Source organism: Bacillus rossius, chromosome 1 (assembly GCF_032445375.1).
Source record: "Bacillus rossius redtenbacheri isolate Brsri chromosome 1, Brsri_v3, whole genome shotgun sequence".
NCBI lineage: Eukaryota > Metazoa > Arthropoda > Insecta > Phasmatodea > Bacillidae > Bacillus > Bacillus rossius.
In genome coordinates this window covers 37,195,362-37,215,986 of record NC_086330.1, presented here as the reverse complement: position 1 = coordinate 37,215,986, position 20,625 = coordinate 37,195,362, and the positions used below count along the sequence as shown (strand labels likewise).

Below are 20,625 nucleotides of genomic sequence, written 5' to 3'. Positions count from 1 at the left end.
ATTCCTACTGTCATATTATGTTATGTAATGGCAGGTTATTATAATAATTGCCTAATAAATATGCACAACAGTCGATTATTTGTTTTCATTGCAGGTATTGAAAATAACTGCGTACTCTCTAAACCTGCAAGTAAAAAAAAATTAGTTTATGAAAAATATAATACTAAGAAAACACTCAATGTCTTAAAATGGGGGTCTATTCCAAATAAAATCAAATCAAAAACTTAGCTATAGTTTTCTGTTTGTCTTGTGTATACCTTTTGTCTATTGCAGTTGCCTTCGGTGATTTCTCTTTGAAAGTTTTGTATTAAAAAAACACTGTAAAGTGTGTACTCTTGTACGCAAGGTGACGAAGTTACTCCAGTAAAAAAAAAAAGGGGGGGGGGGGGGGTTGTCTGTAAAGTCGGTTTACGGACGATAATTTTATGTGATAACGCCATAAGAAATGAATTGATGAAAAATTGCATACGTTTTAATTTTCAAATATTATTTACAGTTTTTGCAAATTTAATTTAAATAATTGGTTTAAACTTAATCACGAACTATTAGTTAAAAAGCCCGCCTTAACCTGTTTGATATTATAGATTTTCTTGCACGGTGGTTGGCCGGTTCTTGCACGCTCGGCTCAGGCGGAACGTGACAATTTTTCGTGCGTGCAGCCGGCGTTCATCGAATTATAAGACGTTATCACGTCAAAAAAAATTTCGTGGGACCTTGTTACGTAACGACATAGTTTACGATTGTATTAAGCGCTTATCAGATAACCTTGTATTATTGATAATGTGCACGACATGTGTGAGTGGATTTCGAAACACCGTCGTGAGGTGTGACGTGACGTGCGACACTTCTCTGTGGAAATCGGTGTCCATAATCGGGAAGCCTACGATTCACGCCGAGTATTCGACATGCCCGAAGATTACCGAATACCTGCCTCCGGGTGACTTCGGAATTCTTTTGTTTAGGTGAAAAAACGCATTTTTATTTTGCCGTGTGTTCGTGAATACCTAATTAATTAAAATGGTCGATTAGGTCAGGTCAGTTACATTATAAATACTTTCAAACTAAGCGGACATTAAAAATAATATGAATTATTTTTAATGGTTGTTTATTTTTAAAGTATTTTTTATAATGTAACTGACCTGACCTAACAAACCGGGACAAAGGATGAACAGTAGGAACTCACGTAATTTTTTTACTTATTACTTGCGCAACAATATCCAAACAACAAATAAATCTTAAGTTAATTACATCGCATTTTAATTTGATGACATTGCAAGACGAATGTAAAAGATAAGAATGTATTAGTCTTGGTTTTAATGGCTTAATTTGTATTATTGTTATGAAACTTCCTACCTTTTTTTTATATGTCCGGCATTTAAAACAGACGTTTTTTCACCTAAACAAAAGAATTCCGAAGACACCGGAAGGCAAGTATATTCGGTAATGTTCAGGCATGTCGAATACTCGGCGTGAATCGTAGGCTTCCCGTCCATAATCTGTTCATGAATAGCTTTTCACGACACGTTTACAATTTTTTTTTTCAACCTTCGATGGGCTATTTAAAAAAGACAAATTTACATAACATAAAAATTTTAATACCAAGATTTCAGCATGGTCTTATTTTTCTACCTGATCGCCAAAACGATCGAGGCATTCGTCATATCGTAACACAAGCTTCTCGATGTCTTCTTGGAAGAAGTTAGCCGCCAGTGAATAGACACAGGGCCAGCGCTGGGTCTCTCTCTCCCTCACGACGCCGCTGTGAGGCGGGTGGACTAATCGCGCGGCGCATTCTGCCCCATTATTCGCATCTCTTGCGGTAAGTCGTGACGCAGGACAAAGGCCCTGGCCCTGTATAATATACATCTATTCACTGGCGGCTAACTTCTCCGAAGAAAGAATCTAGAAGCTGGTTTTACTATATGACAAATGCCTCGAACGTTTTGGCGATCAGGTAGAAAAATAAGTAAGACCCTGCCGAACTTTTGGTAGTAAAATTATAATAGCATGTAAATTTGTCTTTTTTTTATAGCCCGTCGTAGGTTGAAAAAAAAAACGGCGCTCGTATGTGTGATTTCGTAACAGCTCCGTATCACGGTACGTGACTCGCCTTTTTAGCAGTACGCTGGTATTACTAACATTCTTAAGAGCTGACTGCAGGCATCTGGTGTTTTAGTTTATCTGCCGAGCATAGATAACGCTAGCTCCTGCGGGTCTGCTTCGCCGTAGTGCGCTAAGTCACGTACGATCAAGTGGGATCCAACCCCACATCAAAGGCTAAAACATAACATGTCCACATTCGAGATAAATGTCGTTCCGCGTCCACGTCGCATGCTTGCGCGTATAGAAAACGAGGCTTGCATGCGTAGGGTTTTGTGCTTTTCTGCGAAATCAGTGGCCGTATCGTGTGTTATTCGCAGTCTGCTATAGCATGCGTCAGAAGCAATAGTTCAGGGAAATATTGGCAGTGGTTGAGTACGAGAGATGCTGATCATGTGGGTGGTAATGAGAAAAAGGAGGTGGTATTTCACAGTTTTGTTTTTCGCTTACGAGTTAAGAACTGACAACTAGTATAAATCTTTTTTCTTAATAGCAGTGCATGAAAGTAAATGTTTCCCCGAGATAAGAGATCGCAAAGAGAGAAGGGGGGGGGGGGGGGGGGGGAGCGTAAGCGAGTCATCAGAACTCGTCACTCCAGAGATGTGCAACGTCCAACCTCGTTAACGAGCAAATTCGTGTTCATGATACTAATATGGAACTCGAATCTGAAATTTAACGTAGAATTATTTAAAATAATGCTGAGCTTAATAAATATACATAACTTGTGTTTTTAATATTGAGGCGAATCACACGTAGTTTCCTCACCAGCTTCTAGAATTCGCTGCCGGTGCAGCTACGTCGACTATTGAATAATTTGAATAGCAGACCGAAATTGTAAACTATATAATGAAACTGGTCCGATAAAAGCTAAAAAGACACGAAAAAAAAATACTAAACCCCGGCTTTGAACATATTACCTACTGTTAAAGTAAAGGCTGAAAAAATAATTTATTTTTTACCTTAGTAAAAAAAACTTGTTATTTTTTTTTAAAGGAACAAGAAAAGTCTTCTCTATTAAAAATGCCAAGAAATATATATATTGTCTTATTTAATGTTGTTTTCACTTTTATAAAAATATTTTTTTCTGATAAAAAACTTACTTTAAGGGATAAACTTGGATACGTGATAAGGAACAATCGCACAAAAAAAAATCTGTTCGTGCACTTACTTGGCGAAATATAAAAACTATATTTTTTATGCAAGTAATTGAGACAAATAAAATAATAAAAGGACCGTAGTGATATTATAAATACGGTTGGTAAAGTATAAATTAAAAATAATTAAAATAAAGACTCAGTATTCAATACTAATATAAACAAGTGTATAAAATTAATTATTAATGAAAATCAATACATATTCCGAATGTTTATATTCTAATGTATTGATTTTAATTATTTATTAAATAATAAAGTAATGATTTACAATGCAAATAAAATATGCATACGGGAACACGACCTTACTCATATAAACTTGAAAACCGAATTCCTTTCACTAATATAAAACTATAAATAAACGTTTTTAATGATATGGACCAGTATTCAATATCAATCACTGAAGTATAACATTTAAAAGCATATATTTGTATGTAGCCTTTTTTTTTCGTTGCATGGTCGGCGCGCATCGTAAAAATTCACTCTCGTCATTTTTTTTTTCCATAACGCGCCTTAAGAAGTATGTATAACCGGTGATTGAGAGATGCAAGATGGCGGCAAGCACTCACCATGGCTGTTGAGCAGCGCGGCCTCCGCGGGCGGGATGGGGTTGCCCAGGGACTCCTTGCCGTTGGACTCCATGTCGCGAGGCTGGTAGCAGCACCTCCCTGAGCGCAGTGCCTCGCGCCGTATCGCGCCGCCCAGATCTCTTATCACCGGCCCGGTGTCCCCCCCTTATCGCGATCTGACCCGCCGCCCGGCGCCGCTCCTGGGGATTACCTGCTATCGAGACGTGTCGCGGCCCTGGCTGATAACGCGCGGTGCGCGCTCTCGCCGTCGCCCCAGCGCACTCACACACCTGTTACAGTCTGTGTCGTCTGACCTGTCTCAATGTGACAGTTCTCTCTAGTCAGGGATGATAAGCGCGGTGTAGCCTCTTGTCTGGCGCGCAGTCTTCTCGTCGTCACAGTATAACCTTTGAATATATATACTGTATAGAAGTCGCCAGCCCAGGTTAAAATTTCTAATACGGTTTTGAGGTAGTTGGTTAATTCACCGCCGCAATCACCACCATCTCTAGGGCATCGACTTGTGGTCCCTAGCGTACAAGTGTCGAACTCTTCAAACACCCCTTCCCCCCTTTCGTTGAACGACCTTGAGCTGCAGTGAATGATAGGTGGTGGTGCGGGGGATGACAGCGGGCGACAGTTCTGCACTCTAACGTGTAAATAACAACTAAGACGATACAGGGCGTTACGGCAGCGCACTGCAGCGGTGAAGTTCCCAAGCTGCTCATCATACGCTTCTGAAAAACGTAGAGTAAATCCTATCCACTCGCGACTTCTATACAGTATATATATTCAAAGGTATAACTACTGTGAAATTTGAGCGGTGACCGTAATATTATTTGGCGGAGAAATCAAGATAAAGGTGTAATGCAAAGCCCTTAAATGTGTTTTCAAGAATCTGTACCGGTTGTTTTACGCTGCCATTTTAATTCTTCTAAAAATACAGTTTGAAAACTTAATCCGAAATAAAAGAGTACTTTTCGGCCCTCAGCGAAATCTTAAATGCTTTTGTTAGCAGACCCTACTCGGATATCTTGAGTAGTCTTGAAATCGCGTTGTTTTTTCCTGAAGCTCTGCACACCGTGTGGTGCCCGGGTAGGCAGGGGCCTTAAGGCCTCCACCTACCCGGACACACTACATGTCTGGTAATGAAAAGCATTTAAGAATACAACGAGGGAGGATGAGTAATTCTGTTATCAGTAATAATTTTTTTTAGCTGTATTTTTAGGAGAGTGAAAAATGGCTCAAACGTGTGTTATCAGAGTAATATCTAGTCATGAAACGCCCAATATAGATTTATTGAAAACACTCAAGGGGCTTGCATTACAACTATATTCTCATTTCTTCGCCATAATATGTTATGGTTGCCCTATGGGTGACGAGAAGACTGCGCGCCAGACCACAGCCCTGCGCTTAGAAGTTAGAAACACCAGCGACCGTACCATTTATCATCCAGCCTCACTGACACAAACAGAACCCGTATAAAAATTATTTTGAATGACATTTTTAGATAAATTTTTTAAGGTTTTACAATAAATAATAACGGATTTAGTAGTGTACTACGTGGTACGAAAATAATAATTGTTTTAATTATACCCCAGTTATTTTACTCTCCTTACTGCAATGATTCGTTCGATCAAAATTGATTTTAGATAGACAAAAATTATACCATCTACATAACAATCTGAACGGATTCGATAATGTGCCTACTAATTGAGTTATGGATTGTTTTTGTTCTCCAGCCCTGGTTTTTTCCCCCCCTTGCAGTTATGGTTGGTCTTAGGTATCAAAAATGTATTTAGACAAAATGTTTTTGTATCACTCCTACGAGTTCTAATACATTCCAACGGATGCGATATTTTCATAGTATGGGAGTTATAGCGAGTTTCTATTATTCATAAAACCTTCCACATTTCTGCCCCTTTGATGGAATTTGGCCCATTAATGAACTCGACCGATATTTTCCGTTACTATATTTTATGTGTCAATTTGGAAGTGATTTGTACAAAATTACAGCAGTTGTGTCCATAAAAAATGTGATATATGTGTACATGTATGTGTGTATATACATATGGATACATTTGAGTTGATGATTGTTTTGAGGTTTATGGATCATGAAATGAAAAGTTACATAAAAACTTTCTGAAATCCCACCATGGTAACGGCTACAATAGGTAAGTCTTCTTCGAAATCTACCTCAAAAGATACAGCCCAAATTACTGACTTATCTTTTCATAATCGTTCGAACACAGTGCTTGGAATACAGACATAGGATTAGCAAATACTAGATAATTGACAACACAATGGATTTACTTGTAATAGCTTCTCACAGATTAAACACAATAGCTATTGTCTACAGTCAAATTGCAGGTACTTACTCGTTATAATCCCAAAATTTATTTTCTAACGAAACCATTAATTCAAGATAAACTTTAAATTGACTTTCTCTGAACGTAATATGTTTTGATCAAATACGGTGACGTTAAAACATAATTAAAATTAAAATTCAACTAAATACTCTTTTTTTTAAAACCCATTCTACAGTTTAAGAACGTAGCCGTACCTTATGTCTGGCCGGATTTATTATTTTACGCATGAGAAGCAAAAACGCAAGGAACGCAAAATATAAAATGTTAATAACGTTTCCAAATTCCCGTTCATAAATTACGTGAGACGCAAAAAACGCAACTGCAGTGAAAGACGCTATTGCCCCCCCCCCCCCCCCCCCCCCTTGCATTTTATCTTTGCGCCACGGACTCGGCAACAATGCTAAGAGGAACAGGTTAGCAAAGAGCAATGAAAATGTTACACTGTAAGCGCGTGAAGACGGGAAGCCTATGATGTACATTCTGTATTGCACAGACCCGAACAAGCCCGAATATCTACCTTCGGCCAATTCCTAAACAACCATTAAAATGATTTGACAGTATTTTTGATGTAGCTATACTAACCTAACATAACCAACCATCCACAATGTTGTAAAGTAATAAAAAATTATCCCGTAGTTGGCCGAAGGTAGATATTCGGGCTTGTTCGGGTCTGTGCAATACAGAATGTACATCATAGGCTTCTCCGTGAAGACAGAATTCTACTGCGTTACAGAGTCAGCCAGTGAGTCAGTGATGACTGATGAGCATATTTATATTATATATTATTCTTTTTTTTTTACTTTGGCTTATTATTGTATGGCACCATAAACTCTCCTCCTCCATACAAGGTCGAATTCCGAAAATAAATTTTCCCCTTTCCTTTTTGTTTTGAGCTGGATACGCCCTTGGAACGAGGTCATGAAGACCAGTTATATATTTTTTTATTTTTTTAAACGCACAGGGAATAAAACTGCTACTTCCACGACCGCTCATACGTAAGCAAACTTAGTGAGGAACCGGCCTCGTGTGGCGGTCGGCCGGTCAAGCTACCTGCTTCCCCGCTCGGTAACGGCCGTCACACTGTCAAACTTTCACTCACAACACCTTCCAATATGTTGTCAAATAAAGTTGGAGGGTTATGACGTAACCGATAACGTCACTAATGCGGCCATGTTTGTTTGACGAGTTGGATGACGAGTTTCCATCAAATATTTTGCATGTAGAACGGGTTCTATAAAAATTGGATGTTTGAAGCGATCGGCCAATCAAAATGGTGCCTAGCCAAAAGGAAAATGACATCCGTTTCCGTCTCGACGATTCTTTAAAATTGCGGAGAACAGCGACTTTTAAAAAGAGGATATAACAGTGAAATAATTAAAATAATGTTAATATGAATGTCGCATGTCAAATAACAGTATTTGTAAAAAGGAAATAATGTTTCTATAATTAAAAAAAATCCAGAACATTAATTATATTATGTAACGAATATTATTATGAGTTATATTTTAACATGTTTAAAAAATATATATAATACACAATTAGCATAACAAGTTAAAAAATTCCATCCAGTTTGAAATAGCTCAGACCAAAAATTAACTTTGATAGTGTGACGTGATTTAAAACATAGTTGAGGTTATGTGTCCAAATTTATTTTATGGAGAAAATTTGAAGCCATTATCCATCCAGTACCACCCCTTCCCTCCAACTCTATTCTAAAATTTGGTTGAATACAAATATACCTATTTGACAATGAAGTTAGAGGAGAAGTATCAGACGAAAAATGGCTTCCATTTTCTCCATCAAATTTATTTGGTCAGATTACATCAAATATGTTTTCAATTGTCACGTTATCAAAGTTTATTTTTGGTCTGAGCTATCTCAAACATTTTTTTCCCCTCATTTTTTAAATCAAATAATGCATCATAGGGCTGGGCGGAATTTTTAATTTTTTTTTTTTCGCAGACAACATTCGTATTAACATTATTTTAGTTATTTAACTTTTATAATATCTTTAATTGGCTATGTGCTCTTCGCCACTTTAAAGAATCGTTGAGACGGAAACGGATGTCATTTACGTTTTCGCTAGGCACCATTTTGATTGGCCGATCGTTTCCAGCATACAACTTATTTTAGAACCCGTCCTTACATGCAAAATATTTGATGGAAACTCCAGTCATCCAACTTGTCAAACAAACATGGCTGCGCTAGTAACGTTTTCGGTGATGACGTAACCCTCCACGTTATTTGACACAACGCATTGGAAGGTTTGGAAGCGAACATTTGACAGTGTGACGGGGCCTGTGCTCAATTGTTGCCGCGTGGCGAGCTCGCTTTCCCGTAACGGGCGATGAAGTCACCTCAGTCGCGGCCCCTCCGACCACCTCGTGTCAAGGACGTCCGCGCCGCGCTACTGCGCCGCCCGCTCCCCTCCAGTTCCCCTTCTACCACTCCCCATTCACCGCGGATAGCAGGCGTCAGTAGCGGCTCCAGACTTCGCTTTTGCTTTTCTTACCTAGGGGGCTGGAAGGTATCGAACAGCCCCCAGAAAAACAGGAATCCCGAAGAAGAAGAAGGAAAAGAAGAAAAATTTAAAAATAACGTTTTTAAGCCAACTGGAAACTTTAATTTTGACAGTGTGTTCGCTAATTTATTTTTATGAATGTTTATATACTTATGTGATAAATTGTACTCAGATTAGTTTTATAGTCCAGGGAAATTGTGACACTGTATGAGGCAATAAAATTGGTTCAAGTTTTTCTTGCGGGAATCACGACGACCTAATTTTAAATCGATAGGTAGATAGATTGGCACTTTAAATTACATAGTAGTAAAAAAATAAAGACTTCCTTTTCCCATAAATGTGCATATTTCTCACAAAAAACAAACAAGGAAAATAGAAATGAAAATAGTTGGTGTGGGGCCCTGGGCGGTTGCCCGGATTGTCCGGCCATGGAGACGCCTCTGGCAGGTTTGCCCCTTGGATGGCAGCCAGCAGACAGGTTGTCGCTCCACTCCTTAGCACCCACTGCACCCGTGGGGCGTGGTCGGTTACATCTGGCCACAACCACCATACTGACTTTTCTGTAAGGTGGATCCACCTTGGATATTTTTGTTGTCTTCACTTCTTAAGGCCTCCCACCTACCTCGGCATACACACACACAGTTTGCAGAGCTTCATATAAAACCACGTGATTTGAAAACTGCTCAATATATCCTAGTGATGTCTCTTTATGAAAAGCGTTTAAAAAATACACTGATAGCGGATGCGTAGTTCTGTCTCGTGTTTAGTTTTAAAATGTATTTTTATAAATGTGAAAATGGCTATAATGCGTGTTTTCAGATCATTTATAAGGGTACTGTAAGTTAAATTTCTTTAAATGTCAATTGGCATGATTAAAAAATAAACTAAAGCATATAGTTAACATCAAAATGAAGTGTTCATTAAGTAAGGATAACATTGATAAAAAAACTGAACTTGTAGTCTATTAGTTAAATATAAAAACATATGTGAGCAAATGTTTTTAATTAGTTTGTTACATAAACTATTTGTTATTCATCTGAAAACAAACCATGTGCTACATTGCATATTCGTTTTTTAATGTTTATTTTTTTTGCCCAGCTAGACGCTCCCTTTATGTACTTTCCAAAACCATACCAGGCTAACTTAGAGTGAAGGTTTACTTAACTCATTTAAAAACATAATCCCAAATAGTTTATCCACATTTAAAATCTGGATTGGGTTTGCTCAACTTTAACTCCAATTTTTAACCCTGAGTAATAGTAGGGTACAGCAACTGAAAAGAACAGGAGAAAATGTAAACAAATTGAAATATTCACTAAGTAATATTGTGTAACAACATCGCTGATGTGTTATTAATGTTGGTATGTGTTGTGTGTTGGTAATGTTGATTGAACAGGGGTAATGTTGGTACACAGGTTCGACAGTGATAAAACATGTAAAATGACGAGAGGACTTAATAAATATTGTATGTACAAGATTACAGGTTGTTAGTATATTATTACTTAATACAACAATCGCAATCCATTTAGTTGTGTATCTTGTACACCATTGCCTATGACCTGCCAACATTGAGCATTATCTTTCGAAATTGGTGCCATTTGAAATCCATGGAAGTTTTTCCATTCAGTTTAGAGCTGTGTGTAACCAAATAAAATTAAGAAATGGGCATCCTTAAAGCTAGGGCTAGTGCTCCAAGGAACCTGCATTGGGGGAGTAAGTGGGGAAAGTAGGAAGAAGATAAGCTGGGAAGTCTTCTGAGGGGAGGAAGCAGTGTGCTGAAGGAGAAGCCTTACACCACCATGGTGTGCCCCATGGGGGGGGGGGGGGTTTTGTATGCTGCTGCAGAGTGGGATCCATACACAGTGGTGCTTGAGAGCAGCTAGGTGGGCGGGGAAGTGGAGGAGAATAGAAAAATGGATAAAAAGAGAATATATTAACAGCATGTCAGAACTAATGAAGGATTTGAATAGGGAGGATCTTAAGTCGGAAGGCGAACAGAGCGGCCAGTTAGGATGTACCAAGTAACAAGTGAGGTGGGAGGGTGGGATGGGAAGAGGTAAGCCTAGATGCAGAATGTAGAACTCCAGAAAAGTATTTAGAGACAGGAGGAGGATGGAAAGAGGTACAACATTAAAACAAGTAGGGAATGGAGTAATTTAAATGAGGGTAAGAGGAAAGTAGATGGCTGTTTCCCACGGGGCGTAAGCCTAACAGCAGTTTCATTAAAACCCACAATCATCAATGTATTAACACTTACTGTTTTAAATCTGTAACCATTAGGTAAATCGTTTCATCTTCGTCCAATTATGTATCGATCTGAGGGTGCAATGGTTGTGTTACGGACCAAAATCCTTCATTGCTGTATCTACAAAGTATTGTTTTACTCTTGGTTGCAGAAATCTTCACGGAAGACAAGTTAGAGTACCAGTTCTTCCCGGTGACAGCTGGGTCACTCAACTTCAAAGTACGCGCAGCAAATGATGCCCACGTGGCACTCACCACCGGTCCATCAGAGGGGGATCCCATGTACGAGGTGAGACAACACTGCGTCAGTTACGTTCATAGTTCTGAGCAGAATGCTCATTTATAAACTGTTTTGATTGCCCTTGATTAATTGAATGACTGAAATATCAACATCCAGGCTAAACTGTTGGCCCTAGAAATATTAAAACATTCCTTACACAGTAAAATTTCTTTGATCTGGCTTCAATAAAAAATTAACGGAAAACCCAAGAAAAATGTATGCAGCACAGTAATAAAGTAGTAATAAGCTACTTTATGGTAAGAAAAAAACTCACTTGAGCTGGGAGCGCAGTGGTGTGACTTGGTGGTTGAAGTCAACTAATGCCTGATTCCACTCAAAAAATCCTGAACTCAAGCAGTTTGCTCCATGCCGGATTACAGAATGCTGAATTGAAGAGTGTGGATTAAGAGGGCAGAGTGTAAACTGCATGCAGCCAATAAAAGAGGAATTTTTTTAAAAAATTCTATCTCTAACCTTACTCCTAGAAACATGAAATGTGGAGGAAACATTTAATATAAAATTTAGGGAGCCACTAAGAAGAGATGTTTTAAAATTTAAGCCCTAAATAGGTTTTTATAGAGAAACAAAAATTTGAATGATTCTATTTACTTGAAATTCATGAAAGTACTGTAAAAAATAAAGACATATTTGAACATACTTTTACAGTTACCAGAAAGCAAGTCCTTAAGAATTGGAATCAGGGAGCCAAGTTTGAAATACTATTAAATTGTAAACAGTTCTATTAATTAAAATTTTTGTGAAAGTATTTTCATTAATAAATATTTAAGATAGCTAAGAATCTACTAATACGTAAGACAAAACAGTAGCAAGAAACTTTATATTTAGAGGACATAATGACTTAATATTTAAAAAAATACATGGCAAGAAAATAGAAATTCTACATGGGAAAAATCTAGTTTATTGGTATTTGTCATGGTAACCAATGCTTATGTAAGTTTTTATGCTATCTGTGCAAGTAAGTTAATGCTCAGTGAATTTCCCTATTCATCAGAAAATTTTCAGTCCAATTGTGTAACGATGCAGAAATATTACAGCGGTTGAAGTTAAGATTTAATTTTTGAAATGAATATATTTAACTTTGAAAGCTGTACATGTCGTACTTGAAAATCACGTGTCAGCAAGAAGCTGGGTCTTCTCTCGGTGGACAAGCAGAAGCAGTGTGTGAATCCATGGGCAGGTCCTCATCGGCGGCTGGGGGAACGCCAAGACCGGCATCCGCCGCAACCGCCAGAAGCCGGAGAAGGCCCTCACGGACACCCCCGACGTCCTGAACGGCGGCGAGTACCGCGGCTTCTGGATCCGCTGGTCGGGCGGCAACATCGCCGTCGGCATGGAGGGGGAGGTGGCCCCCTTCCTCACCTGGGACGACCCCGAGCCCTTCGGCATTGGCTACTACGGCATCTGCACCGGCTGGGGCGCCACCGGCTCCTGGATCATTGAAAGTGAGTGAGCGTCATCCTTGTGCACCACCCACACTGACAGGAAATTACTGCTCCACTGGAAATAAATTGAAATCAAACAAGATAGCACATTTTTAAAAAAAATTTTAAAATTATATAAAGATCGCAGGCTTTCACGGACATCGTCTGAAGTTTCTTGGCTTCTGGGTTGTACCCGCCATCATCAGGGCTACAACCCAGAAGCCAAGGGGAACTTCTTAAATTAAATATTATTTTAAATTTCTGCGAGTGTGAACTGTGGTCAATTTGTTGTACTGTATATAATACATGAGAGAGTTTTCTGCTACTTCAAGAAATGTTTGTACATACATAGAAATTTTCACGGGTAATGTGGCATATTCCATAGAACCATTATAGGTTAAAGACATACATTTCACCAAACTGGTAATTTAAATATCCTATTGTAAAATGCTTGGTTGCTTCACAAACCTAAATTACATTAAGTTAAAGGGTGAAGAGCAGTTTGTGGTTAATACTAAATATAAATTGGTGTGCTCTTTTTAAAAACTTTGTAATTGGCCCTCTATCTTTAAAGGTAATTATCAACTTTGTGACTTTTTACGCACATTATATTACACTTGGTGAATATCAGTTGAAAATGTTGTGCCAGAACAACAAATTAAAGGGAGGTGTTGAGTTATAATTTTCAAAAGTAGCTATTAAATAATAGTAATGAGGTGTGTAAGACCAAACATTAAGGCTCTTTCATGCATTAGGTACTTGTTGGTTATTATATTTTATTGTCAGTACTATTAACCAAAAACTTTTATGGTAAATTCATCAAAACAGCTCTCTTGTATTTTATGTTCAGTCACAACTTTTCTCAGTAGATATTTAATAAAAAAAATTTTTGAGGCATAAAAGTTCACTCAAGTGATCATAATTACAAACAATGCATTTTAATCCTATTAGAAAATATGTAAATAACATCTGTTTACACATTTTGGGATGAAACATTAAATTGAAAAGAGCCGTCATGATAAATTTACTGTTAAGGCCTTTAAAATAATTGAAATAAAAATAAAATAAAATAATCAACATGGCATGTGAAGCCAACCGAGATTAGGTAATTTTTTTTTATAATTATCTGTCATCATTATTGACACACAAAGCATAAATAATATCTTTCCAAACTTTTTACGCTGTTATGTTCAGAATGTAACTAACTAGGTGTTTCTCATGAGGGACTGCATTTCATGTAATACAGTGATACTAAGCCAAAAATGTTAATTTCTGCTAGAGTCCAGTGGTATATCAAACATCAAAATTTAATAATATACGGTAACTTAATTTCAAGTTATGCCCAATCTAAAAAAAAAAAATTCCAAAATGGTTTGACGTAAATCCTTCAATTCTTTACAACTTTTGGGGCAGCTCAAAATACTCAATAAATTTAGTAAACCACAAATAGCTCAGTATTTAATTTTTTTTTATAAAATAACTAAAATAAAAATACAACCAAGATGTCAACAAACCATTCATTACTGGTACAGTACACATCATCTGAAGTACATATCATCGGAGTTTTGTGCTTCAAAACTTTTGTTCCTGAAAAGTATGAATGGCCTGTAAAAATTTGTGAATTCTTGTAAAATATACATACTTATAAGAAAATTATTAGAAAAGTATACCTAGAATGAAAAGAAGCACCTGTTATTTATGTTGGTATATATAAATTGGGGTTTCCAGTAAGTACCTACTTTGTATCGTACTGTGCATGTTGTTTGTGCATGTGTAGATATGTGCATAGAGAGCTTGCAATGTTATTGCATGTGAAGTTTGTCTTGTTTAATATTATTGTAGTGCTTTCTCTTTCATTCTATGCTTTAGAAATTAACTAATGGAAGTCTTCTATATCATTCGGTTTTTATTTGCCAAGCCAATGATCTTAGCCAGGTACCTATCTTAAAAATATACTTAGAGAGCTTCCCTGATGGCATTTATTTTTATGTTGCTTCACATATTTGTAGTTTATTCACTTAATGTTATTAAACATGTGAACAAATTCTTTAATCATGTAACACTTTACATATGTAATGTTCTTGGAAATCATAATATTTATCAAGGCAGAGTATATTTGTCACTAAATCAATAATACTTTAAGCAGGGGTTACTATCCAGGAATATTACGTAAGTTTTACAAACAACCTTAAAAGAATAAAACAAAATAGTTGTTCTAAATTTTAACCATAACGCCAGTAACTCAGTTAATGGTTTCTTTATTTTTCTGTTCCTAATGTGTGTAATGACTCATCTGATTTCCTGTTTCATTCTCTTCAGAATTTTTTGTTCCTAAAGTCTTCATTAGAGTCACATGTTTGTGAAAACTTTGCACATTTAATACCTGTTAACAGCATAATATCAGTAGGGTCTGCATCTTTGTACTGTAATGTGTCTAAAATGTAGTGATGCTTCCTTGTTGTGTGTCACTTTGTGATTTTTCTCATCAGCAATCTAACCCTGCTTGCCGTCTAGCATCTGTGTCGAGTGATCATTTCTTAGGATGTTGTTTAGCTCTTGATTCTTCAGGAAACCTCCGTTTTTGAATTTTAGTGTCTGTATATGGTTAAAAGCAACTCAGTATCATAGTTGTGAAATGGTTGTTTTGACAAAAATTATTATTATTATTTTTAATGATTGTGGCAATGGAAAGATGGTTATTCAAGTGCTAACACGACTGCAACTCTGGGTTGAAATTTTAAGAGATATACGTAATACCAAGTATTTTGAGGTGAAAATGTTTGGGGGGAAGTTTTTAAGAGATTGTTTAACTAAAAATAATTTTGAATAATTTAAGGGAAGCCAGTCCCTCTTTCTGATCTCATCCATACAGAGCTTATCTCACGTGAAAGAAGTAGGTGCCATACTGTCGTTCTTCCGGCTTGGGGCTGGGGTAAGAACAATGTTGGATGGACACCAGCAAGCCTCGGAAGGCACGCAAGGAGAATCTTCTCAGGAGTGGTGTGTTCTTGGGAGTGTCTCCTCGGCCCCCACGGACGGCTGTTTGTAGGACAGCCTGTGGGCCACAAAGTACGCCCAGTACTGCCAAGTAGTGCAGTTTTTCAGTAATTATTACTAATTTATACATCCAGTTATGGAACTATGGAGTGTTATGTATTAACTTAAAGACGTCTCGTCAGTTTTTCGTACGATAAATATCACTCGTGTAGCTTTTGGTAAAGTACTTAAAATAAATATGAACTCTGAAATGTATTCTATCTTTTAATCTATCAAGTGGTTTGCAAACCTGTGTAATCATCTCATTGTATATAAGTGGCATTAATTATTTTTTAGTGTCTAGTATCTGGAGGAAATTTCATAGTGTTTGTTTAACACATGTTGGATTGTGTGCATTAATTTGGTTACTGATGGGTGTGAAAGTTGGCAGCATTGTATGCCTTTATACTGAGGTGTGATGCACATGCTCTAAATCCCGGGCACACATCAGGTCATGTTCACCCCTGACCGAGAATGAGCAATGTTCGCAGCACAAAGGCATTTCTCAATGAAAGGCTGGCCTTGGACATCCGGAGCTCAGAAAACGAGCTATACTTAAAGCGACAATGCTGCTGTACAGTTCGGAACCGTGGCCTAGCCGGATAAAGGAATGTCATCATAGTTTTAACATGAATAACAAAGAAAGATTGATATACAGTTCAATGATATTCAAAACAAGATGTAATAAGAGGCTTCTATGGCAAGAAAAAAAATATATCCGAGTTTTTACTGTTTAAAAATGTCTTTGATGTTACTTTGCCTCATAGATTCTGATATATTTTTCAAAAAATAATGATAGTTTACTCATAAAAAGATGAGTTCTGCAATGTTAAAGCTTTCGCTAGTTCGGTATTAAATTACAAATTGTGCCAAACCAAATAGGAATAAAGAGCGCTGTCCATATTATTTTTAAATTTCTTTTTATACATGAACTCTAAAATACTGACTTATTGATAAGATAATTATTAAATAATATAAAAGCATTATTTTTATTAGTCTTCCTTTACTTTAGCTCTTTCTCATCACAAACTTTTGGACATAATGAATAATTAATGATCCATCCTGTCTTTTGGAAACTACATCTAGGTAATCTTTTACAGTCACCAACAACCCGGACAAGTTCTTCAAAATTGTTATTCCACATATCTTCTCTGTATGATACCACAATTAGGACTTTTTTGGCATAGTCCTCTCCTTTGTCTTCATATATAAGTTTCTAGTACAGAAAACACCAATAGAATGAAGCTTTGGTGACTGTCCTATCTTGTTCACTTTCTCATTTATTTGACGCACAGAGTCTATAGCTGTATTCACTTCTGTTATCTCTTCTTCATTTTCCATAGAAATGAAAACATTCTAAATTATATAGAAATGATTTGCTTTGGGACATGGATAAATTCAAAGCATTATTATACTGTTATTAAACAGTTATGTTTTTTTTAAATATTGAGACCAAAATAAATATCATTTTTAAAGAAACGCACATAAAACATAAAGATTGATTGCTCTGTAGGCTAGCTTATTTGTGTCCTTGTCAACATTTGTTTAATATCCGGTGTTACAGCCAAGAGGCTATGTTGTATTGTCCTGAAAATATTTCAAACATGAGTTAGGCTGTTGGAGTATAATTTGCTACAACTTAAATATTTAATGTTCCCACATCTTCGATCAAATGATTTTACACCCATATCTCATTGGTGTTGCTACCACCTCAGACCAATTTTTAACTTCAGAATGTTGGTAATATCTACACTACATTCTTGGCCTATTGTGATACTGAAGAAACACCACCTCAAAAATGATACCTTGACTGTGATACAAAAAATGTTCCTCGAATAAAAAGGTACCTAGGATTAATGTTTTGCTTTTAGTTATTTATGTGTTAAGTACTGGACTTATTGTTTTACCTGAACCGTTGTAATTACATCCAGCTATTTTAAATATAGTTTGAAAAAATCTACCTAGATGGGATCAGCATCTGAATCAGTTCTTGTTCAGGCAAAACTGTTTTACAGGGTCGTGATATCTGTGCAAAAAATTGAGTTGACCTATTTATGAAAAATTTTGGGTGTTAACAATATTGAACAGAATTCATTTATCTTGATAACTTACTATGTAACTGCAAGTTGGGTGTTTTGGTTGAATTGTTATGTTACTTTGAACAAATTTTACAAACCTTTTTGTTTTACTTTGAAATCAGAATGATAGACATATAATGTTTCTGATAAAACAAAATTCGTTAGATGGAAAACTTTGATGACAATATTCAGACAGAGATCTAAGCCATATGCAAATAAATATTTGTAGTTATGTATGCTTTTGGAAATGAAAGTTTTTATTAACAGGCAATAGTGAAAATAAATCTCATTCCAAAGTATAGTGATTTTAATTTCTCTACTTACTTGCTTTGCTGATGTGACTTATAATGATTGACTGTAGTTTTTTTAGAATGCAATGCCTAGTATTTTTATCAGATTTGTTTGCTCAGCATAGGCCTACTAAATTTTCGTAACTGGGGTTAACTTGTCAGCTTGATTATATATTTGAATTTTGATGTAAAATTGTTATTTTTAACTTAATTTTGCTTTCTCCGTGGTTAGTATCTTATTAGATTTCAATGTTGTGTGTAATTTTTAGTTTTTGTTAGATATTTCAAATATGCCATCTGAAGTTTTGTAGGGCCTACCGAGTTATTAGCTTATAATTGGCCAAAGATGCTGAAATTTAGTGTGATTAGGTTTGAGAGCTTCTCTGAAGGGCTGACAAAATTTGTGCTTTTAGATTGAGTTTAGATAGAGTGTAGATCTAGTGTGAATGAATATACCATACTCTTCTGATTTTTATTTATTAAGAATTAATGCTGACAAACATAAATTGTACACTGTAAACAGGATGTATAAAAATTCATGTTACAACGCTTGAGGGTAGAAAACTCTTATTATTTGCAACCATTTTTGCCAGTAAACATGTTGCCGGAAACACATAGTTAAGCCCCTGTAGCCCCAGAAAGAGTCAGCGTAGGCAACCCGTTGTAGTGTTATGTTGTCGATGTGCGGGCGTTCGAGTAGAGAAATAACCTTTTTAATCGTGGCACAGATTTTAATTTCACTCTGAAATCAATCACAGTTTCGGCTTTGTTTCACAACATTGAAATTGTTGCATACGTTTTAACGTGACAGCCTAAAGCAACGGCTCAAAAACACGCCCACCTTGAGCGACATAGAGGTGGCAACGGCGAATCATGTTTTCACGAATACGCTGGAGCATGTGTGGAGTCAACCTTATGATTTCAAACGATTCAATAATTCGCTGTGTAAGCTCTTCTACCGTTTCTACTGGCGTAGCGTAGATAAGCCCTTTTACGTAACCCCACAGAAAGAAATCTAACGGGGTTAGGTCCGGTGACCTTGGCGGCCATGCGACAGGGCCCACTCGTCCAATACATCGGTTTGGAAATGTTTGGTTTAAATACTCTCGCACTTGCAGGGTAAAATGAGGTGGTGCCCTGTCATGTTGGTACCACATCACACGTCGGAAATGCAATGCAACCTCTTCAAGAAGACCTGGTAGTTCGTTCTGAAGGAAGTGGAGGTATCCGGCGCCGGTAAGTCGTGGCGAAAGAAAAAAAGGCCCGATGAGTACGCCGTCAACAATACCGGCCCACACATTAACTGAAAAACGTTCCCGGCGAGCTGTAACACACGTTGCATGCGGATTGATATCATTCCAAACATGACTGTTGTGCGAATTGAGAATAGCGTCTTGAGTGAACTTGGCTTCATCGCTGAATAAAACAGCTAACTCGGGGTTCCTCAATACTCTTCAAATGTACCAACAAGAAAAGGTCATGCGAAGAGGATAGTCCGCCGGACCCATGTGTTGCACTCTTTGAAGGTGGTACGGGTACAAGAGTTGCTCATGAAGAACTCACCAAACAGCCATTTTGTCAGCGTCCATATTGGAACCTTCTGCCCTTGTGCTTATATCCGGACTCTCCTCAAATCTCTGAAGTACATCCTCTTCAAAACTGGGAGTACGAACCCTGCGTGGAGCACCAGCATTTGGTCTTGTGACGGCACATGTACCAGTATCACGCATTCGCTGAGTAAGTCTTGCAAACATGGTGTGAGCTGGAATCCTACGACCCGGATATCGTTCTTCGTACAGACGACGGGCGGCTCGTCCATTTTGTCTAGCTTCCCCGTAAACAAGCAGCATGTCTGTGTACTCACTAAACGTCTACTCCATTGAGCTCCACTAAAACGTCGCCCTTTTCAGAACCACAGCGAAATAAATGACACCACGAGTTTGCTTGTACGACAGAACAGTCAACGACAGACCACCAGTGATATCAAAACACACTGCGACACTGCGATGTCACGCTGCGCAGTGCTATGGCACGGCACGAACTGAAGAAAAGAGGTGAGGGCGCCACCAACGGAAGTAAAAAGGGGCAGGGGTCAGCATTCGACATCATACAGTCCTCTCGAGCGCTGCCCGGCGTCGTAAACACGTAATTCACCACAGCATCGTCTGTCTCGCACAAAGCCCAACGGGTTGCCTACGCTGACTCTTTCTGGGGCTACAGGGGCTTAACTACGCGTTTCCAGCAACATGTTTATTGGCAAAAATGGTTGCAAATAATAAGAGCTTTCTACCCTCAAGCGTTGTAACATGAATTTTGATACATCCTGTATATTATATTTTAAATTAGTTCATTTTAGTTAACTGTTGTTTATAGGTGATCTGTTAATTATTGTAGATTATTTAATTACAGTAATCTAGTTATTTGTAAGGTAAAAAACCTCATAGTGGCATACATCCAGCTGAATAATATTACAAAAAAAAAAAGCAAGTTACAGATAGCAACAAGTTCATACTAAAGAAGAATGTAAAAGGGCTTCATTAACCAT

At 37.4% G+C, this 20,625-nt stretch overlaps 2 protein-coding genes across 3 annotated transcripts in view; one reads left to right on the top strand and one right to left on the bottom strand.

Annotated features, from left to right (window-relative positions):
• Positions 1-4,104, bottom strand: part of LOC134534874 (uncharacterized MFS-type transporter C09D4.1-like) — a 112,588-nt gene extending 108,484 nt beyond the window's left edge. The window contains exon 1 of the mRNA XM_063373521.1: positions 3,821-4,104. Coding sequence (XP_063229591.1) covers positions 3,821-3,893 — 73 coding nt within the window. The 5' untranslated portion in view covers positions 3,894-4,104. The remainder of the gene's footprint in view (positions 1-3,820) is intronic.
• The window catches only part of LOC134534858 (uncharacterized), a 49,640-nt gene that overhangs the window by 18,192 nt on the left and 10,823 nt on the right, over positions 1-20,625 (top strand). For both annotated transcript variants that reach the window (XM_063373501.1, XM_063373509.1), the window contains exons 2-3: positions 11,107-11,243; positions 12,433-12,697. In XM_063373501.1, the coding sequence (XP_063229571.1) occupies positions 11,107-11,243; positions 12,433-12,697 (402 nt within the window). The remainder of the gene's footprint in view (positions 1-11,106; positions 11,244-12,432; positions 12,698-20,625) is intronic.